Here is a 27,861-nt window from a genome sequence, read left to right as displayed (position 1 = left end):
GGGGAAGACTACTAAGCTCATTTACCAAGACTAAACCAACCATGACTCATTTATACATTGTAAGGTTATTCATTGCCTTCTGGATGTCCAGCGAAGCTGAAATGACACATCATATGGGACATTATGTAGGTTGGGTGACCCATTGTAAGAATGGTTGTGTCGCTGGGCTCAGACCCAGTTAATTTGATACTGGTGTCAAACAGTATTTGTCCGATGCACTTCTGACTACACTGATCTGAGTCCGACAGTCCAACGCATGTCCGATGCACTTCTGACTACACTGATTCGAGTCCAACAGTCTGATGTATGTCTGGTCCCGACCTGATGCCTGACCTGACATTCCTGTGCATAGGACCAGTCATCCCTATGTCCTGTCCAGTCACATCTATCCACATCAGGTGCACAGTTACTTGGTTTCACTTGCTAAACATTGTAGGACAGTGTTATTACATGTTTTCTCATTTTGAGTACAGAACATTCCTGCACTATGGACATAATCTGAAGCATGCAAAATATGCTGATATCCAGTTCCCAATCAGCTCTGTATTTTTCAGGTAACCCCTATGAAGTCCTAGATTAGCTCAGACAAAGTGCCGATTTACCCAAAGAATTTTGGATCAGGTTTGCTTTGAAATATATGGACTTTGATGAAAGAAAACTATAGCAGATGTACGATGAATGCATTGGTAACAGTAACAAAGATTTTGCTAACATGATTTTGGACTTGTACCCAGACTTAGGTATGGACTGACGATGTGTCCAAGATGACAGTCCGACCCCAATGAGTATGCCTGATCCGACATCCAAAAATTTGCAACCTGAAGTCTCTGACACCACAACCATCTCCGAACCTCAAGAACAATCCAAAACAGTATCAGAAACAGTATATCAGACAACAGTTCCCAACACCACAACATTTTAATATGAAATACCTGAAATTTTGGACATTACCTTTGGACACTCCAAATTTACTTCAGACAACTTGGAAACATTCACTGAAACCATTAATACTAATGTATTGACACTCGAAACACCGAGTATTGAGCTAAAGCCTCTAGGACGCCAAAATTCAGATCATATAATTCAGACATAGAAGATATTGATATAGGAGTATCAGACTACAAACCCAGACAGGCAGTATACCACTTGGATACCACTGACAATTTTGTTCTCGCAACAATCACTGTTTTAGCATTTACAAGTTTTGTTTCTATAGGACCACACTCCACAAGTCAGAATACTATCAGTCGCCTTCTGAAACCCCCCAAAAAACCTCTCCAAAGCACTCTAAATATACCCAACACATATCCGAAAGTTTGTGCTATAGTTTTACCCATCTGAAATTTGTCATACCAGCCCCAAAAATTCAAGTACAAACATTCTGTCAAAAGCTCCTACCAGTATCACTGACCCATGCACTCCCGGATCGCATTTGACATGTACGACAGCCAATGAAGATCAGATATTAGGAAGAAACTATAGTCCGACACCTGAAAATTTCAGACCATCTGAAACTCAAAAATTCAGACATATACATATGATATATTGCACATAACCCTGGCATGTTCGCAACATCAGACTAGCATATTGGACATATTTTTGGACACACTTTTAGACATGTTTTCGGACTATTGGACATTGTGTGAACTCACCTGATTATTTAGCATTTTACCTTTGCACTGCAGAATTGCACCTGTGCCATTAACTATTAGAAATTTGGACAATCTGGGCAACATAAACAGAAGAAGAATGAAAGTTGCATGAAGAAAAGAAGTCAGATGGTACTCTGCACCCAGTATTGTTTTGATATCCAAAAATTTGTGTTTTTGCCGAACTTTCAATTATTTTTTTCATGTTTTTTATTAGGCACCCTAGTGGGAAGACATATAGAGAAAACTTGCAACACAGACATAGGGACAAATGGACATTTTCGGACTTTGGACATTCAGAAAAGAGTCAGATGACAGATTGCTCATTACTTCTTACCAATTCTCATCTTTGTTTCTCACTTCTCACTACTTCTCATCACTTCTCACTCCACTTATCATCATTTTTATCACTTCTCTCACTTTTTCTCATCTTTGTTTCTGACTTCTCACCACTTCTGACTTAACTTCTCACTACTTCTCATCACTTCTCACTCCACTTCTCATCATTATTGTCACTTCTCTCACTTCTTCTCATTTTTGTTTCTGACTTCTGACTACTTCTCATTACTTCTCACTTCACTTCTCATCATTATTATCATGTCTCTCACTCCTTCTCATCTTTGTTTCTGACTTCTTACTACTTCTCATCCTTGTTTCTCATTTCTTATTACTTCTCATCTGTGTGTTCAAGGCAAATCTGGGGTATCAGAAAAGAGTCAGACAACATACTTCTTACTTCACTTCTCTCACTTCTTCTCATCTTTATTTCCCACTTCTTACTTAACTTCTCACAACTGCTCACTTCACTTTTCATTACTGCTCATTACTTCTTACTAGCTTCCTCTGGCCAAAGCCATTTTGCAGGATCAAAGTTTAACTTATCCGCTTGCACTTGCGTGAGACAGATACCTGGAACAAAATTTGGAGGGTGAGCAGGTCCCAGAATTAGTCCTATTAAGGGATTGGGCGGTAGTTCATGAATGATGCAAGTACACTGCGAACTTTCTTAGCACACACATTGAATGCGGCAATGTTCACAGTATAAAAAGCTGTACAGGACGAGGTTAGATGCGTGTATAGCGTGGACTGTGGAAGAGAGAAATCAGAGTATGAAAATGAAATGGGGACAGGATATGATGACAACAACAATGAATGTGGTGAAGTGAGATTGCTCCTTGAGAGCAAACAAATGTGGTTTTTGTCGCGTGCATTGCACAATGCGAGTGAAGAAATATTAGTGAGATATGAATGAGAAAATGAGTGTGATGGGTGAAGCGAGGAGCACAAACACTCTATAGTGCTGTGGATCATTGATACTTAAGAATCCTGACCCTCAACCTTGGTGATATTAACATGTAAGTGCATATGCATTGCTTTGCCACAAGGCGCACCATGAACCACTACCTGACAATTTCTGACCCAAGGGAGGGTTGGGATGCGCATTTCTTTGTGTGTGTTTGGGTCTGTCAATAAAATGTCCTGCTCCCCACTAGGGAGATCAAATGTGCGACACAAAGTGAGCATAAAAAATGGGCATCCAAGCAGAACCTCAAAGTTCACGCACTCCATTACCTGAACTTGGAAGTACATCGGACCTCCTCTGTAATCAAGCATGATATTCTCGATGACTCTGAGTATAGAGTCATGCGACATGTTGACAGACTCCATGCGCATGCAGTGATCTGACCACAGTCCTATACCAAATGATTGCTATGTCTGATGCATTCCTGATATTGAAATCCCAATCCCAATGCCTGACCCTGACCCAAAAGTTTCAGACCCATCATTTTCACATCAGACTTGTTCTTCTTATGTCCTGTCCAGTCATATTCATTTCCACTGGTGTGTATTTACTTGTTTTTCACATTATTGAATATTATAGATAGAGTTAATACATGTTATCTACAAAAGGTGCAGTACTCATGCTCTTTTACATACATTTGGACCTGATTTTGTGCTACTGTTTTCGCCTAATGCACTTTGAAATTCTACATAGACACTATATAATATCCAGTACTTCCTACCCATTACTTTACTTACTTTTTCCTACTCAGTAGTCGGATGGAAGTCCCTGGATATTAGTAAGTACTTGATTGTATTTGTGAAATATCTATCTGCTATTTTTCTCCAAAACATTCTAAAACACTTGACACTCATTTGACTGACATTCCAACACACTCCTTTACCATCTGACACATCGCCGACCATCCAATGCCTGAGCCAACTCTGAAAATTTCAGACTTGACAGTTTCTCCTTGGACAAGTAGTTCCTAGCTTCAGATCGGATTATCTTCCTTTTATTGATAAATAACTATCTAAACTGATACCAAACAGCTACCCCTATAGGATCGAATGCACTTGCCTTACAAGTATAGCAGCATAGGTTGTGCTGAAGATCTACCTACAAATTATTGTATAGGTAGTAACATTCTGCTGAGCTCAGCAGAAATCTGCTTCTTACACTGAATGTGGAAATAAGCTATGTATAAAATATGAATGGATAGTGCAAATAGAAGTCTGAGTAGATCCAATGTCTGGATGTCAGATAGATATGTTGGAATAAGAAGTAGTAAAAAATGAAGTGAGAAGTCAAGTGAGATGTGATGAGAAGTAGTACAAAATGAAGTAAGAGGTGATAAGAAGTAGTCAGAAGTGAAGTGAGAGATAATAGGAAGTAGTGAGAAGTGATGAGAAGTAGTAAAATAATGTGAGAAGTAGTGAGAAATGAAGTGAGATGTGTTGAGAAGTGATGAGAAGTAGCACAAAATAAAGTGAAAGGTAATAAGAAGTAGTGAGAAGTGAAGTGAAAAATTATAAGAAGTATTGAGAAGTAAAGTGAGAACAAAATGAAGTCAGAGGTGATAAGAAGTGGTGAGAAGTAGTGAACAGTGAAGTGAGATGTAATGAGAAGTCGTAAAAATAATGTGAGAGGTAATAAGAAGTAGTCTATTGTACTTCTCACTACTTTTTTCACTTCACTTTTTATTTCATATTTTACTACTTTTTATTACTTATTATTTTGCTTTTTACTTCACTATTTTTTTGCACTTCTAATCATTTTTATTACTTTTCTTACTCCTTTTCATAATTCATATTACTTCTCAATACTTCATACTTGACTTCTATGTTACTTGTTACTTTACTTCTTGTTACTGCTTATTACTTCTTACCAATTCTCTATAGAATTTTTGACAGTCCAAGTGCACGATGAATTGGTTGCAAACACGTAAGGCATACAAAAATAACACTACCGTATGTAATACCGATGATTTAAGGTTTAAGCCACCTTCAACTTGTTCTGCGTCAAACTCAATAAGGTAATCTAAATCCAACATTCTCATCATTGTTTATCACTTCTCACTACTTCTCACTTTACTTCTTATCATTTTTATTACTTCTGGAGCAGAAAAAAGTTAGATGATAGATTGCTCATTACTTTTTACTAATTCTCATCTTTATTTCTGACTTCTCACCACTTTTGACTTAACTTCTCACTACTTCTCACTTCTCATCATTTTTATCACTTCTCTCACTCCTTCTCATCTTTGTTTCTGACTTCTCACTATTTCTTACTTGACTTCTCACTACTTTTCATTACTTTCTCACTTCACTTCTCATCTTTGTTTCTGACTTTTTACTACTTCTCATTACTTCTCATTACTTCTCACTTCACTTCTCATCTCTGTTTCTAACTTCTTGTTACTTCTCATCACTTCTGACTTCTTATTACTTTTTATCTATGCATTCAAGGCAAATCTGGGGTATCAGAAAAGAGTCAGATGATACACTCTTACTTCACTTCTTCTCATCATCATCTCCCACTTCTCACTTCACTTCTCATTACTGCTCATTACTTCTTACTAGCACATACCTAAAGGGGAGGTCTTCAACACAGTAGAGTCGGCTCAGCAACAAAAACTCACTTGTAATATGATAGTGCAAAATTCTGGCTGATGAAGGACATGTGTGATGACTGTCAAATTTTTCAAATTAGGATGTCAAAAAGGGGCTCCATCAAGTTGAATCTGCAGCATGACAGCATCAATGCTCAAACAAAGCATATAAGGTTTCCAAATTTGAACACCATGTGACAGAACGTGGCTTTCATATGAGCCTGCCATATACTGTCCTGTCTTACTTGATAGAAAACAACCACCTTAGCCCATATATCTATATGATATGTATTTGGGCCCACCCATGTACACAACATCTCACTACATCAGTCAACCCATTCATATAATATATAATAAACCGCTAAAGATGAGGAATCTATACTGCAAGGACAGTTGGTGCTAAACCAAAGAAACACAGATAGTCCTGGGTGCGAGTAAAATATTGACCCAAGGGCAGCTGTCTGAGTCAAGGGAAACCTCTCTTAGAAAAAAGAGGGACACCAAACTACTACTAGGGTAATAGGACTTGGGAATGCGCAAAGCGTGAGGTGAGAGCGATGCGATGAATGATATGCAGATGCATGTGATGATGCACAAGTGAAAAAGGCGAAGTGCGAGATGCATGACGCGAAGGTAGCATGAGCGAGCGAGAGTGAGATATGAAAGAGCAAGAGATATGAAGTGAGACCACTGATATCACCCCAACTAAGGTTGGCTAATGATAAAGCAAAGGGTGGACTACTAGCACATGAGACTTAGATAGTCACTGCAAACAACAAGTAAAATTCTCCTGTAGCTAAGTACACAGAGAAAGTGGGTGGAAAATTGACCCCAGAACATAAGTAATAGAGGGGTATAAGTAAAATAAGTAAGCACCACTAGGCATACAGGTCCAATATGATGAGCTGAACAGGCTATAATTAGTACGTGAAGTATGTAATAGGGTCTCGGCTGCACATAAAGTGCAAAGCCAAGCATTAGCAATGGAAAACAATTAGACGAAATAGAAATATGATGGGAAAAATGCATCAATGGACTTCTAAGGACATGGGAAGGACGGGTAGACAGGTGTGTGGACAATGCCAGTACAGATGTGTGATGCACGCGAATGCGGGAGGCCATGCGCAAAACCTGAAAAAATAAAATATGTGTGCTAATGCGCCAGACGTATCCTATGGATTAGAGCTGGAGTTTGTAGGGAATGTGGGAGAATTTGGATGGAAGTGCATGTAGAAATGTGAATCTCTATACTGCTCTCTCAACCCACCTGTTTTGTAATATACTACCATATCAGCCCACCCATCTATACATCTCTCTTCAGCCCAGCTTTCTATAATATACATGTCCATCCTACTCTACATATCCCCCAGATGCGTCCACTCATCTCCATCAGTAATAATATTCCTTCTGGCCAGTCCGCCATTATCAAGGATATACATAATATTGGCCCATATTCCGCTGACCCATATAATATAGAGTTTGTCACTGAAGGAGCTTAATAGAGCAAGGAACAATCACTCAGATGAATTCTAGGCAAAAATTATGTAACTACTCATTCCCTTCGGAAACTATTTAACTTAAATTTATAGATAACACTTAACTTCTGTTAAGATGTTTTCATGATATTCTTGTCAAATTGTTATAACTAAATCTGTCTATTAAAGTGAACAGGTGTAATAATTGAGCACCCTGGTATATAATATCTGATAGGGGGAGGGGGGGTATTTTGCAATAGGTCTACTTCTCACTTCTCACCACTTCTCCTCACTTCACACTACACGTTTCACTACTTTCATCACTTCTCACGACACTCTCAACGACTTTCCTCACTCTCACTGCACTTCTCCTTTCATCACTTCACACTACACTTCTTCATTTCAATCACTTCTCTGACACGTCCTCATCACTTTCACTACACGTCTCATCACTTCTCATACACTTCTCACTACTTCTCAATACACTTCTCATCAATTCTCATTACACGTCTCATCACTTCTCTGACCTTCTCATCACTTCAACTACACTTCTCATCACTTCTCACTACTTTCTCATCACTTCTCAATACACTTCTCACACATTTCTCAATACACTTCTCATCACTTCTCACTTGACTTCTCACTTCTCACATTTTACTTCTCACTTCTCACTTTTTCACATCTCATTTCTCACTTTTCACTTCTCACTTCTCATGGTTCTCACTTCTCACTTCTCTTTATACCCCCCTCCCCCTTATGGGGGATTATACTATTAAGGATCACGAGGGCGTAGGAAAAATTCAAATTCAACAAACAAACCTCAGAGAAAGGGTAGGAATAGATCCCCATCTGTGGCTGGAAGACCAGTTGTATTTGCGAAAAAACAACTTATACCCAGAAGGAAGGCAGGGAACACATCTCCACAATTGCACAAATACACAGTCGAAGACCTTGTGTCCGAGGTTCATAAGGACAAAAGAAACATCAAACACCATGTAAGTCATCCAAGCATATTTGATGAGTCTCAGACGAATTCATCATATAGGTCCGTGCATTTCTCCTCGATCCACAGAGGGATGACTTCATCAGCAAGCACATACAATCACATCATGATGAAATGTTGAAGGTTGCCAACGTTATTGCGTCCCTAATGTGTACGGCAAGCCTGCCTGACGATGTTCTTCCAGGAGCATTATCATTGATGTCCATTGACTTGTGGCTGGCTGACATCGCAAAGCAGTGCAAAATTGCGACAGATAGCAACAAGCTCACGCTTCCGCCATTGGTCAGTTCTACTGCATTGCTCCTTTTGACTATGCTGATTACGTGTGGTGTGCATGCGCCGACCAGGCTCATTGCGTTCTCCTCGAATTGTCCACTCTCGCTAGTAAAGATAAGAATTCAGTGCGCAATACATTGCAGGCTAGTATCTGGGTAAATATCTCAGGATGGCACAAATTATATTCACCTGACACTACTGACCGAACTATTGCTCAGGACAAGAGTAGAGACAGCGTTTTGAACCCGGTTGTTCTATATTTGTGCAAGCTACGCGGATCTCAGCCTGGTGCAGATGACGCCTATGAATGTGGATTTAAGCTTCTAGCACACATGATGCAAGACAATCGGGTGCAGATTTGAATCATTGCAGGAGAGCACACCGACTCTTCTTCGCTCATCCATCCACGAGACGGGGAGCTTCCCCTCACTAGTGTTCTGTAAATCCATCATATATACATCTATACTTTCATTTTCTCGGGTAATGCAATGAAACTAATTAATTAATATCATACACCTGCACTATCAGGCAAGTGAAGCCAGACATCGCCTTGAACAGGTCCCCAGTGTCGACCACACAGAGTCGAGATGAAACATTTCCTACACATCATAGAGATTCGGCGTTTCTGATTTAGACTCTCTAGGAGCCAATCACAGTGAATGGTCATTGCAAGTTCAGAGCAAGTATACAAATATGATCAGTCTCATGTAGCACCTCCACCGCCGCAACACGACATAGACAAAAACACAGGATTATCTGATCGCCCAGAGAGCTATGAATGCAAACAAGCAGCTTGTTTCCATCAAAGTACGTCACCACGGAGGCAATATTATCCATGCGAAAAATCAAGGATGAGGCTTGAACTACCATGCGCAATCTTTGTATCATAACAGTGACGATGCTATCAGCGATGTGCCATACATTGAATGCATACGAGGAAAGTGTCCACCGTCACCCGTTAGTGTCCTGTGTTCACCCAACAACGCAATGCTCCAAGAAATGAGACAGGTCAGATATGCATCTCGTGCCGAAGACACTGCTAGATGCTAGATCCTGCATGATGGTAGCCTTATATGGTAGTTGCGTGCATCGCCCGAGAGATCGCGACTCGTGGAGATGTTGATTATTCATATTTCATATTTCATGACGGGGATGGCAAACAGCGAATGGACGTCATCACTTTGGCAGGCGATGTGTCCTATTGACCACGACATGTCGTGCAGGCCGTACTGTAACAAAATGTAATCAAGCTTGTGCAGGCATATTGGGCGCAGATACATGTTCATATCCATACGTCTTGAAATTCACCACCATGCAGTGAATGAGTGAAGACATGGATGATTAACCTGAAGATCAAAAATACAATCACCAGCAACAATCACGCTGCGTGATGAACTTTCCTCGTTTCTTGTATGTCGTGCTGTGTGGAGCACACCATTGGAAGAATATACATCTTCTGCACGATTTCGGGGAGAACTCGAACAATCTGACATGCGAACAAAACTTCCCTTCATCCATTATCTTATTTGATGACACTCGTATCAATTCTCCATGGCTGCTTTCAGTGGGCAACGTCGGTATTTATCCGTACCCTTGCAGGGCATTAGGAGACAGGTAAATGTATATCTTTGTACACAGATATAGCTAATTGCGTGAAGGATAACGAGCTAGGTGATAGCTCCTTTGCATCCTACAAGCAATTTGTAATCGAGGAACATGCAGAAGATTCGCTCTTCAAAGCAAGCGAATCCAGAGCATCCGGTTTGTGCCGGCGGACTAGACTCCACCGAACAGGTTGGTAGTACTTGTGAAAGTAGGATACTTGTTGGTGAATGTCCACGACATTGAGGCACCCATAGGGAGCGACACCAAGCGAGAAGGTGATGGTAGAAAGGAAAGAAAAAAGCGGACGAAACTCTATTTGAACTTGACAGCACGTGATGTTCACACGCCACCAACTTAAGTTTCGTGGAAAGTCGGTTAGTTATTATTCCCGTTACGGCAGTCTCAACTTGGAGGTTTTGCGATCTGTCCACTCCGGCCCTAAACACAGCACGGACACCGTATTTTCCACGTGCCATCCGTCCCCGCATGAATGTCAGAAGCACGTATAACTTATACCACGAAGCTTTCGTAACAAGCAGGAACAGCATGTATCTGGCATCCAAAGAAAACTCATATGTCAACTTTGCCGTTGTAAAAGACTGGATTGAATTATTAACCAGGTAAACAAGTGCAGACACAGAGGATGTGAGGAATACGGATGTGTATGGTCAAACCATTAACGAAGCTCAGCATAGCACTGCTTTCTCACATACTGGGCAGCGATAATGGACAGGGTCTTCAGTATCAAGCCTTGGCGCACACGGCCATAATCTGTCCTTCCATCCATTTGGGAGTCTTCCAAGCGTCTTTGACTCTTTCAAGAGCAAATTTCCTTCCACAAACCTCGATGAATTTCCGACCACCCCATAATGACCCCCTCTCGAAATTGGCATCGTCAGAGCCTCAAGGAACTCTTTGTCTAAGTGGACATTGTGGAATGCGGGCGATAGATTTGTCCGAGGAGGTGTGTCCACCTTACAATTTAGACCTTCTAGACAGGTACGATTGAACCAGCATGCACACGTCCTGCAGTATCGCTGTTCGACATTGGGGAAGTAGAGCCCTCTCGGAAAACCACATCGACTACAGCCGCATAGCGTAGGCTTGTTATGTTGCATGTCCTAGATATGGGAGATGTATGCGACTGAAGTGGAACAGAAAAAATATAATGTACGTACGCGAAGATGCGCTTTCTGCAGCTTGCCGGCCTTGAATGTGACTTCTATTTCCCAGCGACAATACAATTTAGCGGGTGGAATTTGAAGTTGTTTTAGGTCAGCCTCGTCGTATTTCTGGATGATAGCATGGTCTTCCAACAAGTGAGATGCAAAAAAATCAATCGTAAATATATCACATGTCTCTCACCTTCGATACAATGCATATCGACAAGAGACTTGTGGTCACTGCGGACAAGCTCATAGTCTCCAACGAACTCCGCAATGCTATGTTGATATAATCAGAATCATCGTAACAATGATAAACAAGAAGGGCTGACTCGATGCAATAATCCTCGAGGTCTATCCGTCTATAATACCACTGTAAGTTAACCCACGCATCCTTCAGTATAATTAATGAGTACCTCGGTAGTATGTTCATTAGTATAACACTCACTCTGGTGTTCGGTTGCACGTAGATATCATTGACCTTCCCATACCAATACTCCATGGCAGCAAGGCTTCCATCTTCAACTGGAACTACCCTTTGATCGTGTGGGAATATTGCCATACTAAATAGATGTAGGAATCTTCAGGAACAAGCGACTGAGAAAAAAAAATTATATCGTACTCGTCCCCCTCCTTGACTATCAAACGTTGAATATCGTCTCCTGCATCAGAGTCATCGCATGATGGATAGACCCCTGTTACATTAATCACAGTCGAGGGTCAAATATCAACATTAAAAATCAATTAAACACACATTCAATGGAGCTGTACTTCCGGAGTCGATGCATCTTCGGTTGACGTCGAGACATTGGTGGTAATGTCCTGCCCTTAGTATGGGAGACAGAGCTGACAATTAAAGGACGACAAGACATTGAGGCTGAGATGAGAACGCGGTCGTTTGTAATTGCGTCAATTTATAGGTGTTTCAAGTGTAAGCGTACCGAACAACGTACAATAATTGAACCCGCGATCGGGAGTTCGGAGAATTGAGATCTGCTTGTACTGCAAGTCCGCATATGAGTCGTGCCAATTGTTCCGAGATATCCCGTGAATGCTGTTCATATATCGTGAGGCGCATGCGAACTAGTCTTGAAAAAGTGGAACTGGCCTTGTAGGACGACTATATGTCGATGTGGTGTTGACCACCTTGAAATGAAGAAAGCAAGGAATATTGTTACTTAGCAATTAGAACGAGCCCGACACGCATATATGCCGCACTACTTGGCCTCTTGTGCTGTAAGATATAACAATGGAATATAACAACAATACGACAGGACTCGTTACTCGCTGTCCACCCTGCCATATTTACCATGTACATCTCACTAAGCCAAGAGATGCATAACATCCAACCGTCAATGCACGGTCAATACATCTTGAAGAATACATCTTGAAGAACAGTAACGATGCACGTGATATTAAATCGCATGTTCCTCATATATTACTATCAGCTTCTGTGCTCATGATATAGACGGCAGGCAATATATCATTGGCACTACCATCAGTCACGGTCCAATTCGAGAAGAGACCTCTATTGGATCCTGAATTTAATCTCTCCAATCACCCTTATTGCACGCATTCACTGATAAATTTGAGTGCAGGTAACAACAGAATGGTTGGACAATATTCCAAAGACGACTAGAACATGATGTATTTGTATCTCGAGCCAGGCGAATCAGAAAAGCCTTCATAAAGGTCGTTCTACATTTTTCATCTGCCATGGATGATGTCCTTGGTTTTCTTGAGTTACAGTAATCAATGTGTTCTTGGATACGCATCTGTTTGCTCCTGCTATTTCAGCGGAATTCCCACTACGAATTCCAATAACCTTCTATTTAAAAATGTTTATGGGTCATGTATGATAAATTTCAATGCCTGCCTGAGTTGCAGGATGATATAGAATTGGTATTGTGATTGTGATTCAGGCTGACATCTGTGGCACTGCGACCACGTCATGTGTTGGAGTACTTGCGGAAGCTAAGGAGAGATCAGTAATGGGGACCACGTTTCTTGGTCAGAATATCAGGCACAACTTCATTATCCATAAAAAATCAGTATAGTTTCAAGATACTGACATTCCATGACAATTTCTGGGCTTCACATAGTTCCTATGTCATCTCCCATGGCATGATGGTATCGCCCACCGAATGGTGTTAATATATCTCTCGAGAGTTACAAATTACAAGTGTAGTGAATGTGGCCTGGGAATAGTAGCTGACGGAGGGTGTCGTGGAATCTATTTTTTATAACCGACAATGAGCATGAAGCAGGAAATCCACTACTACTATGGGAGTTCTAAAAGGGTATTAAGTGCTATAGAATAGGTAGTATATAACTGATCATATGTAATAAGCCGTGGTTTCTCACTTCTCAACTGCAACTCCTTTTCAATCTCGTCCGTATATGCGTCACCTGGGACACTGTCAGCCCTCTGTGATTTCAGAAGGATCCAACAGCCATGAAGGAGTTGGCGCATTGCTGGGTCCACCACCTCGTAGAGGCATACTGGCTTCTGCTGTAGAAAAACAGACCGTCCTTGTATAATGTCGCAGATAGTATGGCCACCGAACAGTGAGCGATAGAGTCGTTCAATGCCACTTTTATTGCATGCATCCTCTTCAGAGAACCCTTGTTCAAAGGCACGTTTCATGATTGCATAGAACAGAACAAGGATAAAAGACTCCAGGTCATGGTGTACACCACGTCGAAGTTGTGCTGGACAAACTTTTCCCTTCTTGTTGACCAGGAGAATATTGTCCAAAAGTTCGCCAGCCATGAACAACGCGGTGCCCTAAACGTCGTGTGTAGTGAATCTTCGCAAGCTTCAAAGTATATAGACCTACAGTGATTTCTGCCCCAGGAGCTCTAGAATTCGAAACGCTTTCCTCGCGAAAGATGCACCTGGTGTTTTTCTGTCCCACTGAGGGAGCAACAGGTTCTAATACGTCAATTGTTTCGGTCTTCCCTTGTGCCATCCAGGCCAGCTCGAGGTCTGCAACGAACCCTTCCCAACCCTCAGCGCAGCCCGGCAGACCGATAAAGATATTCCCTGGACTCATGTCTCTATGAAGAATTCCCTTTATCCAAAGTGCTTGGTGTCCTGCGTGTATCATGATTATAATGGATAAGATAACCGAGTAAGATCAAACCTCTGAGTGCAGCCAGGGAGCCCGTAATGAAAATTTTACTTGTTTCGGCATCCCACAAAGGTCTTCCGACGGTTTTGAGCGCGAGACGATGGAGAACTGGATCATCACGAACGCAGGTGTCATCTTGAAGAATGGTAGAACGGAGCCAGCCAACTGTTACGATAGCATTTGCGTCCCTTCCGACAGAATGGCGAACGTCATCTCCAATACTCAGTGTGGCAACACCTGGCATAGCAGAAGTGATAGACCTGTAGACGTCGGATTCGCTTCGTCGGGTCTGCGATCTCCATAGGGTTTTTAATACGACAGCATCATTATGCTGCAGCGATATAGCTCGCCATGTGGCAGTGCCACGGCCTAGTAAAGACAAAGAAGACCATATGGGGGGGCCCACGGTTTTCCACCGACGAGTATCGGTGACTGAACTCATGCTCACCAAGAAGGAGGGATACTGCTCCTGGTAGTACGTATGCCCGTTTAGCAAGGTCGCCGTTTTGTCGTGCCCGAGCTGACATGGAGTCATGTGTGTAGTGAGCTGAAGCACTACGTTGATAAGGATGTGAAGATTAGTGTCAATGTGGTAATCGTCCGAAAGGATGACCCCTCTCCGGTCATACCATCCGAGGCAGAAGTTTGGCCCGTAAATGAAGATACATAGAACATAGAGGTGGAATGGTCGGGATGCCAAAATCAGCCTTGCATAATTGGCTCCCTGTGAGACTATTTGTCTGACTGTTGTTGCTGATGGCGCATTGGGACCTTTATTGAATGTACTTTTGACTTCGACAAACCCACAAATCTGTCTCCACTTGACCCGGTTGCTCCCCGGATCAATGCTGGGAGTCAGAGGCTCTGACGTTGGAGGTACTTCCATAAGAGCGAAGTCGGGTTTATTAACAGGAAAGGACATTTGTTCGGCATCAGGAACGTGTTCGCTCATTGCAACCAACTGCCGATACTGTGAGCGATTATATCCTGTTTTTGTCGCTACTGCACCCTCGATTATACGGAATATATTTTGCTGTAATATATACACCAATATGAGGAGTGTTCGGCTGGAATAGATGCATGCTCACCAGTTGAGGGTATAAATATTTTTCTTCGACTTTGTCCCGTACATTTTGCTGAAACTCCTTCAGGTCGTTTCCAGCCCTAATAGACTCTTCGATCGTTTTGACTACAGCATCGATACCAGTGATCGACCACGTTTCATAAGCTTTGATAGGCTTTTGTGATCGATACTCGATGTAACCAAGAAGATCCTGCTGATAAGCTGAGCGGGAGTCTCCTGAGCTGGCCCTGACTGCGGTATTATAGTTCTGTATCGAACCAGTGTGAGGTTTCACTGGTGTAACGTCAGTAGCCATTGGAAAGACCTGGGTGGTGAATATATGGGCACCAGGCCTGGCCGCGACGTCCTGGGGCTCCTATGACAGACTAGCGTGCCAACTGGAAAATTTTGAACAAAACGCCTGCGATGTGACATATGTGACACCGTCGGTGTTTCCCAGTGATCTTGTCCAACCCATACAAGAAAAAGTGTGAAAATATGTTACGTCAGCAGAAACTGTGGGAATATCGTTTCAAGGGTTCTGTCACCGAACCTCCAGTATCATAACTCGTTCCTGTATGCAAATCAGCAGTTACCTTGACCAACTGAAGTTCGATTGTCTTGCAATATTCCCGCAAAGCCTGTAATTATTGGTTTTCGTGCATATATGCAGCCTAAAATATGAAGTGTGAAAAAAACGATCAAAATTAGCTTACATATGCGTTAAAATTCAGCTGAGGGTCCTCAGGTGACGGTACAATAGAGCCAGGTCCAGGTGTAGTAGGTGATAGGGAAGAAAAGCCATAATCACTTCCCAACGTGGATTTTGCGAGCGATTTTGGCCCGAGCTGCCTTCTGCATAGTTAAATTGCCTGCCATTGGAAAACGGAGTGCTGCCTTCGAACATGCTGGGTAGTTCAGTGTGTAGTTAGAGTACTGTAGCTGTTCTGATGATGCCAATAATATTACAACTCCGCCGGACATTTCAAGTACATAGAGATGCTGTGCCGAACACCAGGATGGTCGATGTCAATTGGAGATTGTGGCGGATTACGAAGTCTCGTGAGTGCGTCTTCACACAGTCGTGCAAGCAAGTCCGTTAGAGATGCCCTCCGCAAGCTAAGTACAAACCCCATTGCATCCTTGATTTTTGGGAGAACCGCACTCTGTGCAAGCACCTCAAGATCAATGTCAGGCCTTTTCCTCCGTTCAAACTCGATATCACGAGGAGGAGACGGGCCAAGAGGAGGAGATGGGTTACGAGGAGGAGACGGGCCACGAGGAGGAGATGGGCCACGAGAAGGAGACGGGCCTCGAGGAGAAGATGGGCTAAGAGGAGGAGATGGGCCATGAGGAGGAGTCGGGTCATGGGGAGGAGTCAGGTCATGAGGAGGAGATGGGATACGAGGAGGAGTCGGGTCATGGGGAGGAGACAGCTCTCGCATAGGTGATGGCTGGCGCAAATGAGCATCATAAGTTGGATGCACTAGCTTAAAATAGCGTACCATATTGTTTTTGTCATCAAAATTATAGTTAATGTCCGCATCAGCGTTTCCTCCTTGTTGGCCAGGCTGCAGTGGCTCCACTAGCGGGGTTTTCGCCCGTTTTCGCCGTCCAATACGATCATTGTTGCTATTCTCTTGAGCTCGTTTTGCGAGTACTCTGATTGTAGCAGCACGGCAGGCGCCAAGAGGAAGCTGGGAACCAGAGGAAGTGTTCTGATCAGCATGTTGCCCACCTGTGATAGTAGAGTTATGAGCAGTAGCAGATAGTTGTATCGACACATTACCTTCTTTATGAAGTCGAATTTTCTGTCTCTCCTCCTCCGAACCAGCCTCTTGAAGATGTTGGTACCACGTCGACCTGGAAACTGGGTGCGGCCTGCCAAATCCGTAATTGCTACAGATGCACTCAAAATTCTCCTGGAGACTCGAGCCGGGCAACATTACTACTAGACGTTCAAGCGCAAGTTATTAGCCCAAGAGCTCAAACATAAATGTTAGTGGTATATACCTTCAAGTTGTTGTGTGAAGCAGCGGCGCAAAGTGGTTTCTATGGTGCGTTATGTTACGAAGCAGTGTACTTGTTGAGTCAAACCGTTGGCAATGCAATGCAACACGATGAACATGTGAAACGATTATCACAAAAACATAAACTACACGCAATCAGCACATTTCGTCACATTACATATATGGTAAATAACATCTCAACCTATCCGGGCTCATCCCGTCATAACCGGTTTTCACTGGGAACGTTCAAACCTAATGTCGATGTTATAGCGTGACGTCGACGTAATGTATAAGCCAGCGTGCTTACAGGTCCTCAGGTGATTCGAACACTTGAATGTCATATTTTAGGCTTCATCGACATGAGAGTATGGCACCACCGCTGCACGAAGGCCATACCACGCCAATGGGACCAATATGCCCATTACAAAAACAAGGCAACAAGCACATGTAATCAGGGCGACTTTTGATTGCTCGGCGTCCACGAAAGCACTTGCAAGAAATCCAATGCCAGACAATGCGATACTTCATTGGGTCTCTTGTGAGTAACAGTAAGGGACCAGAATCTAAAAGATGACTTGCCTCATCGCACAAAAGAATCCTGGTGCGCTGAACACCCCAATAACCACTACCATTCCTTGGTCTAGGTAATATGCCTGAAAAAATGACAATGTCAGACATCGCTGAAAAAAAATACAATCACACAAACCGCAAATCGCAGCGTTTTCAATTTTTCTCCAAAGTGTTGTGCAAGCATGCCTGCGAGCATGCAGCCCACACAGAAAATAATTGAACCCTTTAAAATCGAGTCTGCAACCACTCCTGTACCGACACCTTGAATGGACAAGAAACCAGCATCGATTGCCATGATGACCCCTGCCTGTCGGAGATGATTGGCTACCATAAAATTTTATGCGACCCGAAAATATTGCTTACCAGCGTTATCTGTGTTGTATTTTGGGAGTTGAAGTCATCAACAAAATTCTTGATGTCGAGGTAGTTGATGAGGCCGTCAACATAGATTTTGTTGAGGCGTTCGCGAACCAACACGGGAAGGCATAACATAGCAAGTGAAGCTACGGAAAGGAAAGAATTCCCTTTTCTAGGCCTGAGGCCCGTTGAATGGGATCGTAAAAGACGTGCCTCAGGCTGCCCATAGCAGTTTAGGTATTCATGATGACCTGCGTTGTCCACTTAGCGACAACACCTGGCAAGAGAGATGGGGAACATACGTAGCATGTGGTAAATCCTGGCTGATGGTAACGATATAAGTGTGCAAAATTCCTCATTTCACCAACAATTACTCACCGAACAATGCCACGCCTGGCTCAGATATTATTTCATCAGAACCTGCAAGTTCATCTGTTCTTCCGTCATGAGGATGTCATGAAGTAAAACCAAAAATATGTACCTAAACTCGCCAGTCTGTTGATTATTTTCTCCATTAATTCCCTGCTAGAAAATATGGTGGCCGAAGTGGAATTATCTAATGTCAATGCATCTGTGCTTCGATATGATCATCCTATCCAGCGCTTACATTTAATAGAACTTGCCTGCATGAAACCAATCGAGTTCAGCCCGAAGTTTTCTCACAAGGGAACGATGTAGTTTGAAATCACTTGGAAAGAATTCCACGTGCTTCCTGTCGAGCAGTTCCTGTGAATCAGTCATTGATGTAGAAATCCATAATTACTCACCAAAACTGGGCCTCGAGTTCCAGTCCTGCAAGACGTTCCAGTATCATGACAAATGCGTTAGAAGGTGACACACTTTTATGGTTCCATTCACTGGCAGAGTCGCATTCTCGAAATAAATGAGTACCATCCAAAGGTTCTACCCATCCAATTATGTGTGCATCCGGCGCCACCAGGTAGTATAGATAAATGTCGCCATCCACATTCTGAGTTCTGGCCGGCTCTGCAACGATGGTAAAATTACCCTTTACTCTGCTTCGTGTTTCCACCACCCAAGCCTCAAATTTCTGTAGCCGAACTTTCGAACAATCTCTTACATTGAATCCGGTGTATGTTTTCTATTGCTGTGAAGTGAGAATGCTATACATACATAATCAGCACTCACCCTTGTCCTATTGTAATAATACGTGGCTCCAGACGGGTGAATGTGCTCCTCCCATTCACCATATACATTGTCCCTAAATATTTTGGTGTAAAATTTTAACCGACAGTGAGGAATTCTACTGACCGAAATATGTCAAATTGCATTTCTTGCACCAGGAAGTCGGGAGTTGGCAGAAATGCCCTGATAAAGTTAGCTGTCATTCAATAATATTATTTACAGTAAATAAATAATAGGTACTCACCTTTCTGCACGTTGTGCGTACCGCCTGAGCTGTGTTGGCCAGGCAGGGGTACTTCGGTCAAGCGGAACCACATTCTACTCGTCAAATCCACTTCAGTTGTGGTCTGTAAATGCAACCCATTCGACTTACAGAGACCGACATTCTTAATTTTCTTCTTCGAATATCAGAAAAGTCGACTATAGAATGATGAATTGGGGTATGTCACAAGATAAGATGATCTTTTGTTGCGTATATAATATCAACATAGATGCCTTTTTGGCGCGCCAGAGGGTATTATGTGGCGTGGGAATACGACGTCTCACTCCTTGCGTTTGTCACAGCATACCCTGGCATCGGGTGAAAGTAGATCCTCTTCTTCAACGCCTTCATAGGCATATTGCTATCGTCGACAATCGCGCGATGTGACCGTTCTTTTTGCATCATTTTTTCGTGTGGCCAACTTCCATCGCCTTGCTGTCCCTCCTTTGGAGGGCTCTGAGCTGTCGCTCTGGCATGACGTGATAGGCGACTCTCGTGTTCAGCGCCTTTATGGGCGTATAGCTGTCGTTGACAGCAGCGCGATGTGCCAGCTTTTTTCAGTATTAGACTTTACAGCGTAATATCTCACCTCAACGATGCTGTGTGCAACATTTTTGGCTGGTTTCTGACAAATATTCGGTTGGCCATCCTGATCATGGAGAAACTCTTACTAACTCTCCGTTTGCGTGCCTCAGAGGCTGTATTTAAAACCGTTTTCGACACATGATAGAACCTCCTCTCTTCCCTGAAGCCCTTGCCTTGCATTCTCAGGGTCATCCTGATCACGCATTATCCCACTTTAGTCTCTTTTTGCCTGAAGAAGTGCTTTGCTTGGGCCGTAGTGCCCTCATCTCCTGATGTATCAGCTGCTATCGTGAGGCACTGATGTTACGCTAATTGGGTATCCACATTCCGGAACTAATAAATTTACCCTCGCGTTCAAAACCAGATGCGACAAATTGAACATCAGCGAAGATCTCAACGAGACCATCAATAGGTATCGTAAACGTCTCATTGTATGACTATATACAGCACCTTATAACTCTTTACAGTCTTAAATCGTGCTCCACTCTCGTTTCACGCGCACTCGGAAGTCGTGTCTGGCCACAGAAGGCTTATATGTCTCGTTACTGCGTCCAACACCACCCCACCAATTGTCGATACACCCTTCTGCAGGTTTTCCTCAACATATCCTGATGGCTATTGAATAGGCTCTCCAAGCCGAGATATATCAACATGAATCTGCCCTCGAAACATCTCAACTTTTCGACAACCACGTGATGACGGGACCTCATGGTATGAGGCTTCAACTGTTTTTGTGGTGCACACTCACTGACAATAGATGCAAGAGTATGTCAGGCAGTCAAACTCATGGAGCAGGGCCGTGGTCAGCAGTGATCGCTGAGCTCTCGACTCAAGGTTCCACCTCGAGTCAGTAAATATGAGACCGGCGCACAGTTCTTTGGAGCTGAGAAAACGCGTTTCAAATCTGTCCAGAGCTGCTGTTGATCGGGCAGCAACAGAGTGTAAGAGACTTACAAGGCGATGGGAAGCTGCAGTAGCCGAGATGCGTGGTTCTCGCGGTACCTACTCCCACCTTGATATGAAGCCCTGCAAACGGCAGCGTGCTAGGGCTCTGTCATAATACTCATTTCCAGTCAATACTCGTGGAGCGCAGTCATCGTGCTGAAGTCAGGAGAACCCCATCATGCTCCCTTGCCGTCCGTCACTCTCTCAGATCTGAATGACCTCAAGGATCGCTTTACCAGGACAATACAACACGCGTCTTGGATCAATCAAGCAGAGTGGATGACGGATATAATAGTACTCTCACGGACAATCAACGAGTTCACGTTGGCGAGTGCCATCATATACAGACATCGAGCTTCCACTCCTGCCATGGTCCATTAAATGGCTGTAATCTCTTTAGCCCTTTGTCCTCGCCATGCTATAAGTCGAGCATGGAACCGTGTCAGGATCACTTTCAAAATCGTCTTCGAGATCGCCTTCAGAGCTGCTCTCATAACCTGCGAGTTCGATAATGCGTTCGTGTGACAAGCAACGATGCCCTTCTGTTCAAATCGCTTAGGATAATCTATTGGCGATGCTTGCAACGAACCACTCACTGTTCTTAGGTTTCGGTAGTCTAATTGTTTCCTCCAGTAATTCCCATAATAACATATTCGTCCGCCCTAGACTATCCCACTTTACCATCACGGTAGACAATAGCACAATTCGCTCATCTTGGATTCCACATCCTTCCAGGAAAGATTCAATGCGACTGTGCGAATCTTCCACGTGAAACGCCAGTACGCAGAGGCGTGCATTACGGACCAGACGCGCGATTGCAGCTGGATGAGAACTACTCATTTGAAGCACCAGACATATGTGAGTTAAAGAATGAAGAGCCTCCAAACCTGTATCGGGTTTTCTGAGCACCCCTCTGTCGATGAGATCAACATGGGTAAGGTTCTTCAAAACGTGGGACGTGGTAATGCAGTTGATGAAGTGGATGCCCATGTAAAGCACCAAGGACTTGAGTGGCAGAAGATTCAAGGTGAGCCATAGTGATGATCGATCATCCATGGCCGGATATATATGAATCAATAGAGCAAGATGTTCCACACGAGTACAAAGCGAGAGGATGTCCAACACAGTTGACGCATCCACCACACCGTCGAGATACAGCGAGTTAATGGCTGTTTTTGCAAATTGAATGTGCATTGGTCGCAGGCGAAGACATGCCAGAAAGTCCTTGATTTCGTCTTCACTAGAGAGAGCGATGTTTTTATACATTAATCTTTCAAGCCTTCCACAATATTCAATCAATACAAAACCTTATTTTACGATATTAAATCGTATGCTCACCACCGGTGTGTCCTACGCGATACCCTCATTATTCTGGCGGCATCTGATGGGTAACGAATAGCAAGAGACAATATTTTTTGCTGTATTTCTAGTGGAAGTGAATGGACCATGACTGGGGGTAGTTCACGTTGGAATGTGCCACAGTGTGTTCAAATGTAAAACGAACGGCACAAAATTTGATACCTGTTTTATTACAAATCCAACAACACATGACGTCATGGTGGTTTAAAACGCCCATCGAATGTGAGGATTGGATTCACCACAACATATTTTACACACATTTAATTTATTGATGCTTAATACCATGGAAGAAGGGGGTATGCTTCACTTCTTTTTGATCCTTGAAACGAAATTTATTTCTAGATACATACAATGCAGTTATCGGTGCATTAGACAGCATTTCCGTGGAAGACACCTCCAAGAAACCCGTCAAGCTTTCCAAGTCCCGAATTCGCGAGAGAAAAAAGCAAGAGAAGATAGAAAAGCGGCGTGAATTGCGTCTGGCGGAGCAAAGGACGATTTGTACGTCCCACGAATTTTTTTTGTTCTATCCAATATCCTCGATAGTGTTTGCTAGATACCAGAGGGGAACCATGAAACAGAACAAGAAGAGAGCAGATCACGATGCGCGGTTAGCCGTAGAGCAAGAGGAAACAGGTACGTCACATAAGCATATTTCATCCCATCTACCACTAATATACTGGATCTGAAGGGCTTTCTAGGTCTGATATTTGCAAGAAAAAACGGAGAGAGAAGAGGAAAAAGAAAAAAGCATTGATTGCGGCAGAACAACATGCTAGTACGTGTCATGAATATCTTATATCCGCTAGTTGTAAGTGATGTCTAGAGAGAGAAGCCACACAGAAATTAGCAGACATGGAAGCGCTGTTAGTAGAGAAAGAGGCAGAACTACTTGCAGTGCGAGATGCAGCATACAGGGATGCATTACTCGCAGCAGAGAAGATTGCGTTTTTGGAAGAGAGAATGGATGATCTGCTTGTAGTACTAAAAGACTCATGTGGGGTATCGTGAAGACACCTTTTTTGGGATACAATGTTGGGCCGGCAGTCTCGCGACAGTTTGCATCTTCTTGCCAAGATACCACCAATGCTAGTTTTTAACTTGCGAAAGTTACCCCACAGCCAGTCGAGGACGTTAGCGCTGTCGGCTTTCAAGTATATCTTCTTGGCCGTGCTATTCGTCAATTTCCGGCTCTCTACCGTTTGCCTGGCACAGTGAGTACGCATTCATTTCTACCAATAATATCTACAAAATGGCTTCTTTGAGTTCGCGTGTTTCTGCCAGTTCTGCGACTCCGTCTCCAGTACTACCTCCTACGACTTCGCATCCTGTTCAAGCCCAAAGAGGTCAAAGCAAAGATTCTTGTCGACTGGGGCGAAGATCTATGTCCAATTGGCGCAAACCCCTTCGAGCTCATGAGCGTTCATCGTAGCTGGACAAGTACATTTTTATCCGAATCTCTCATGAGATATAAATTCACCTGACTTAAGGTGTGGATGACATCTATTACAATGGATACGTCAGAAATTCTAGTTACGCGAAGGTAGGGGTTCAGTACATCAAATAACACAATGATGACAACCTTTTTTTCAGGCCCTCGATGCTGCCCGCTTGAAACTGGTTCTGAAAGCTTTTCCTGCTTTTGCAAGGAGCGGCGGGTGTATGGCTCTGGGCTGTGCGTCAACTTTACTCCTCAGATTTCTCCACCATTATTCATTCCACATGTAGCTACTCACTTTCATTTCATTCGAAAAATACCGTTTCTGAGGAGCTACGAGATAAGACTCTCCATCGAGGCATGGGATCAGACTCGATGACGAATTCTGGGCAACCCGACCATGGTCTTCCTCTCAGAGCTGCCTATCGAAATGCTGTCGTTGGCATTCGGTATTTTCACCCGAGAACAGCAGACTCGACCAATCAGCCAATAAATATCTGCCGTTTCTTCCAAACATTTTATCAGATTCTGTTTTAGGTGTATCAGCGCTTTCAGATCAAATTTACCACTGCAACGAGCGCAGCTCAGTTTATCGATGCCGTTCAACCTGTCTGTCCTTGTAGACTGAATACACAGCTTCAGCCTCTTGTCACCTGCGTCCCTCCTGAGGCTATGACAGGCCTTATTGACGACATTTCCTGTCAAAATACTATGCTCACAGCAGGTCCACAAGCTCGGTCATCAATGGGTGGGACTCCATTTGAACTAACGCCAACTATACTTTTAGAAAATCTATCATCCTAATCTACTTTACCAGCATTCGCACCATCGACGCCTGTTAGATTCGCTCCTGTGGCTCTGAGCAGCAGTTCTACAAAAATAATATCTGTGGCTGCACCATCTCACGACGGCACCTTCGTTACATCTCCAGAAACACCTCGGATAATTGTCCCAAAGTTCAGCCAATGCCAAGCACCATCTAGCACCATTAACTCTACCGAATGCTGTTTACCTGATTCTTCCCAGCCATCCTCGTCTACTCTCAGTAGCTCAAACACGATGCCTCCGCCTCTGCCGCCTTCAGGCGTCACACGATCTCTTCAATCGGAAAGTCGACCATTAGAAGGTCGTGACTCGACTCGGGCCCAGCTTGTGGCATCGCTACATAACACTCTGGCCCTTCCCACGTTATCCCATGCAGAGCTAGAATCCATAGTAGAATAAGTCATCAGAGAGGGAGGTTTTGCCCAACTTGTAAGCGTTTTTGAAGTCATCAGATGAAAAAAACCATGACCTCAGATGGCGCTGCTAATTGGATCTTCCAACTTACTTCCTTGGACACCATGTGGAGAGTGAAGAGTTTTCTTGGTTAGCAATATGGTGGACGATAGCAATTTGTTGATTTGCCACAACTTATTTGAAAATCCGAGCGCTCTCTGTTCTAGTGTTACTGGCATCCATAAATTCGTGTCACATACAATGCCCAATGCCTATCTTGTTCCACAAACATGCATCACCAGTATGTCGAACAGAATACGTATGTGAGGGAAATGAAGAGAGCTTGAAAATCTAGTCCTCTCTGGTTAGATATATAACTGCAAGCGGGGGACTTCAGTAAGGTGGCACAAAAGATGCATGTTAGTGCAACCATCGCATTAGCCCGAGTGAACTGATTTTCCAAATCCACCCGCAACCGAGATCGAGCATGGTATTATTATTTAGATTCTGTTCTCTTCATTGTTGAAATTGTTTATGAAAAAAGGACACCCTAGAAATTCGAGAGACAGCCTCGCTGCTGTCACTGGCTTTGCAAAAGCCAACAAATTCCAACTCTGTAATTAGGTATGCTATACCTCGTTGCGCATCTTTGATGAGTTACAGTAAAGCATGGCAGGACATGGTTGCGTTGGTCGATTGTCAGGCAAACCTTAGTATCCAGCAGTAATATCTCGCATCAATATTGCAGCTCGTGGAGCTAACGAGAAGTTTTAAAACGTTTTCAATAATAATAATGACGTTTACATGGTACCATCTAGTCCAGCACTGACTGACAATTTACACCACGCAGCATCGACTTTATTCCAAAATGTCGAGCTCAAAGTCTACGGAAGGAGTAACCACGACGCAAGAAGCTTCGGGAAATTGGGGGTCCCCAGTCCAGTAACTGGGTCAATGCCAGGAAGGGCAGTGTATGCAGCTATACCACATCCTTGGTTTCCGCCCATGATGATATCATTAAAAACGCCGGCAAAGCTAGGCGAGTAGATCTTCATTATAACAGTTGGTAATAAAAATGTCACAGGGATTTGAGACAGACACTCACAGTTAGATTGATGAATCCTATCGTCAAGATGGATCCACTGACTGGGGAAGAGCAGGACGTTCCACAAATCAATTCATATGTATCATCAATGGCAACAACGAAGTTCTGCATACTGTTGGCATCAGCTAGTAGATCTTCAACAACGAGAACTTACGGTCCCATTGGCAGCAGTGTCAGGGAAACCACGGGACTGTGAAAGGAAATTGAGATTAGATGCTGTCATTTACAAACCATACTACTTGAGCAGCACGTACCGTTCCTGAGCGGTCCAGATATCGGGAGTAATCAGGCATCGCAAAGTAGTTGCTGAAACCACCGCCATAGTAGATGACCTGTCCACAGGCCCCTTCCGGCTCATAGACCGCCGAATTAGGGTTGGCCTGAGTAGCACCAACAGATGTGATGTAGGGGCAAGTTCCCACGAAACTGGGGTTGAAGATGGTGTTGTCCAGGGAATAGATTCCTATGAGAAATATTAGCATCTTGCCACAAGCATTCTGAGAAAACTCACCGTTAGACGTCAGGCAGTAACTGCCATTTTCAGCAACTCCATAGTCACCAGAGCTATAGAGGACAGTAATTCCCATCAAGCCAAGTTTAGCATACTCCGCACATTGACGGGCAGTATAGAGGGGCGTCAGATAAGCTTCGTTGTACGAACAAGATGTCGAGATAACATTAGTAGGCGCTGCGGTGCCGCAATCTTCGGGGGCCCTCGTAGCCTCCGCCGTATGGGTCAGGGTAAATGGCATCTTGAGTTGGATCGTCTCACCCTCAAAGGTGCAGTATGTGACTTCGATTGCGTCAAAGAAGTTGTTGAGAGAGGCAACTTCAGACATTGTCAGCAATGTACTAATACCACGTGAAAGCACTCATCCTATACCATATCTCCAGCCTGGTATAAGGTGACTGGCTGCGCGGCGGTGACGAGGTTCGCCGCGTACTCAAGGTAAAGATCAGATTCACCGTTGTACTCGAAGCCAGTGTATTCAGTTTGTGCATAGCCTGGTGGAAGGTTAACTGTCAGAATTCAAAGAGCCGTGATTCTAACGGACCTCCATATATTGATACCATCTTGGGTGCAACTCCAACAATGTCTGGGCCGAAAGTGCTTAGCAACATATCCAGGCCATTTTGCAGGTAGGCTTGTGGGGTGTACTCCACTGTTTGCAGAGTCAACTTCGTGTGCCTAATGCCATGTTGCATAATTTACCGATTCCATAGCTGTTCCTTTCCGCTGCCAGCGGCTCGTAAACCAACCATACAGAGCCCTCAAAAAAATTGGAGTGATTTGCACATCACAGTTTTCTAGTTGAGTCAGGGGACTTCGGACCTCTCCAGTGGTCTTTGGGTAAGTGCCCTGTCCTGGCTGTCCAACAGAGCGCGCGATCCCCTCAGTGGAATCGGAGCCAGAGCGCCTTGAGATCTTAGTATCAGTAGGAGTCACGAAGTCAACATGAGACTGGACATGCTCAGGCAAGTGGTATGAATCGCGCACTATATAACTGGCAAATTTCACGAAATAAGAAGATTGAGAATACTACTCACCACATGCTCTTGACCAGTTTCGTGACACGACAACAAAGGCGACGCTTCCCCGGTAAAG

General features: G+C 43.6%; 10 protein-coding genes across 10 annotated transcripts; 2 read left to right on the top strand and 8 right to left on the bottom strand.

Moving 5' to 3' along the window:
- Positions 1 to 2,966: 2,966 nt before the first annotated feature.
- Positions 2,967 to 3,317, bottom strand: EDB93DRAFT_1095328 (uncharacterized protein; the record flags this gene model as incomplete). The annotated part of the gene is made up of 1 exon (XM_041446681.1): positions 2,967 to 3,317. The coding sequence occupies one exon, from the start codon at positions 3,315 to 3,317 to the stop codon at positions 2,967 to 2,969; it is 351 nt and encodes a 116-aa protein (XP_041301842.1).
- A 4,456-nt stretch (positions 3,318 to 7,773) lies between these two features.
- Positions 7,774 to 8,658, top strand: EDB93DRAFT_1108623 (uncharacterized protein; the record flags this gene model as incomplete). The annotated part of the gene is made up of 5 exons (XM_041447865.1): positions 7,774 to 7,886; positions 7,916 to 8,012; positions 8,063 to 8,302; positions 8,368 to 8,451; positions 8,515 to 8,658. The coding sequence occupies 5 exons, from the start codon at positions 7,774 to 7,776 to the stop codon at positions 8,656 to 8,658; spliced, it is 678 nt and encodes a 225-aa protein (XP_041301841.1).
- Positions 8,659 to 10,892: 2,234 nt separating this feature from the next.
- Positions 10,893 to 11,873, bottom strand: EDB93DRAFT_1256175 (uncharacterized protein; the record flags this gene model as incomplete). Its single annotated transcript, XM_041453902.1, has 7 exons — positions 10,893 to 11,045; positions 11,080 to 11,210; positions 11,267 to 11,343; positions 11,397 to 11,458; positions 11,513 to 11,627; positions 11,687 to 11,759; positions 11,819 to 11,873. 7 exons carry the CDS (start codon positions 11,871 to 11,873, stop codon positions 10,893 to 10,895), a joined length of 666 nt encoding a protein of 221 aa, XP_041301840.1.
- Positions 11,874 to 13,345: 1,472 nt separating this feature from the next.
- On the bottom strand, positions 13,346 to 15,577 carry EDB93DRAFT_1256174 (uncharacterized protein; the record flags this gene model as incomplete). The annotated part of the gene is made up of 5 exons (XM_041453901.1): positions 13,346 to 13,374; positions 13,429 to 13,852; positions 13,905 to 14,161; positions 14,211 to 15,231; positions 15,287 to 15,577. The coding sequence occupies 5 exons, from the start codon at positions 15,575 to 15,577 to the stop codon at positions 13,346 to 13,348; spliced, it is 2,022 nt and encodes a 673-aa protein (XP_041301839.1).
- A 649-nt stretch (positions 15,578 to 16,226) lies between these two features.
- Positions 16,227 to 17,207, bottom strand: EDB93DRAFT_1256173 (uncharacterized protein; the record flags this gene model as incomplete). The annotated part of the gene is made up of 3 exons (XM_041453900.1): positions 16,227 to 16,715; positions 16,767 to 16,999; positions 17,051 to 17,207. The coding sequence occupies 3 exons, from the start codon at positions 17,205 to 17,207 to the stop codon at positions 16,227 to 16,229; spliced, it is 879 nt and encodes a 292-aa protein (XP_041301838.1).
- A 626-nt stretch (positions 17,208 to 17,833) lies between these two features.
- EDB93DRAFT_1256172 (uncharacterized protein) lies at positions 17,834 to 18,332 on the bottom strand (the record flags this gene model as incomplete). The annotated part of the gene is made up of 3 exons (XM_041453899.1): positions 17,834 to 17,923; positions 17,977 to 18,147; positions 18,204 to 18,332. 3 exons carry the CDS (start codon positions 18,330 to 18,332, stop codon positions 17,834 to 17,836), a joined length of 390 nt encoding a protein of 129 aa, XP_041301837.1.
- A 474-nt stretch (positions 18,333 to 18,806) lies between these two features.
- EDB93DRAFT_1256171 (uncharacterized protein) lies at positions 18,807 to 19,728 on the bottom strand (the record flags this gene model as incomplete). The annotated part of the gene is made up of 6 exons (XM_041453898.1): positions 18,807 to 18,909; positions 18,965 to 19,299; positions 19,347 to 19,419; positions 19,470 to 19,526; positions 19,588 to 19,661; positions 19,717 to 19,728. The coding sequence occupies 6 exons, from the start codon at positions 19,726 to 19,728 to the stop codon at positions 18,807 to 18,809; spliced, it is 654 nt and encodes a 217-aa protein (XP_041301836.1).
- A 1,803-nt stretch (positions 19,729 to 21,531) lies between these two features.
- Positions 21,532 to 22,401, bottom strand: EDB93DRAFT_1256170 (uncharacterized protein; the record flags this gene model as incomplete). Its single annotated transcript, XM_041453897.1, has 2 exons — positions 21,532 to 21,677; positions 21,732 to 22,401. 2 exons carry the CDS (start codon positions 22,399 to 22,401, stop codon positions 21,532 to 21,534), a joined length of 816 nt encoding a protein of 271 aa, XP_041301835.1.
- A 376-nt stretch (positions 22,402 to 22,777) lies between these two features.
- On the top strand, positions 22,778 to 24,311 carry EDB93DRAFT_1108619 (uncharacterized protein; the record flags this gene model as incomplete). The annotated part of the gene is made up of 10 exons (XM_041447864.1): positions 22,778 to 22,790; positions 22,837 to 22,995; positions 23,041 to 23,130; positions 23,186 to 23,272; positions 23,321 to 23,475; positions 23,616 to 23,708; positions 23,799 to 23,934; positions 23,985 to 24,037; positions 24,088 to 24,169; positions 24,223 to 24,311. 10 exons carry the CDS (start codon positions 22,778 to 22,780, stop codon positions 24,309 to 24,311), a joined length of 957 nt encoding a protein of 318 aa, XP_041301834.1.
- Positions 24,312 to 25,975: 1,664 nt separating this feature from the next.
- EDB93DRAFT_1265475 (peptidase S8/S53 domain-containing protein) lies at positions 25,976 to 27,094 on the bottom strand (the record flags this gene model as incomplete). Its single annotated transcript, XM_041454233.1, has 5 exons — positions 25,976 to 26,199; positions 26,256 to 26,360; positions 26,410 to 26,445; positions 26,510 to 26,718; positions 26,767 to 27,094. 5 exons carry the CDS (start codon positions 27,092 to 27,094, stop codon positions 26,035 to 26,037), a joined length of 843 nt encoding a protein of 280 aa, XP_041301833.1. The 3' UTR covers positions 25,976 to 26,034.
- Between the last annotated feature and the right edge of the window lie 767 nt (positions 27,095 to 27,861).

This window comes from Suillus bovinus (genome assembly GCF_016758785.1).
Source record: "Suillus bovinus strain UH-Sbo-P2 chromosome Unknown EDB93scaffold_113, whole genome shotgun sequence".
In the NCBI taxonomy this organism is placed as follows: domain Eukaryota; kingdom Fungi; phylum Basidiomycota; class Agaricomycetes; order Boletales; family Suillaceae; genus Suillus; species Suillus bovinus.
The sequence above is the reverse complement of the archived record's forward strand: the minus strand, read 5'-3'. Positions and strand labels throughout refer to the sequence as shown.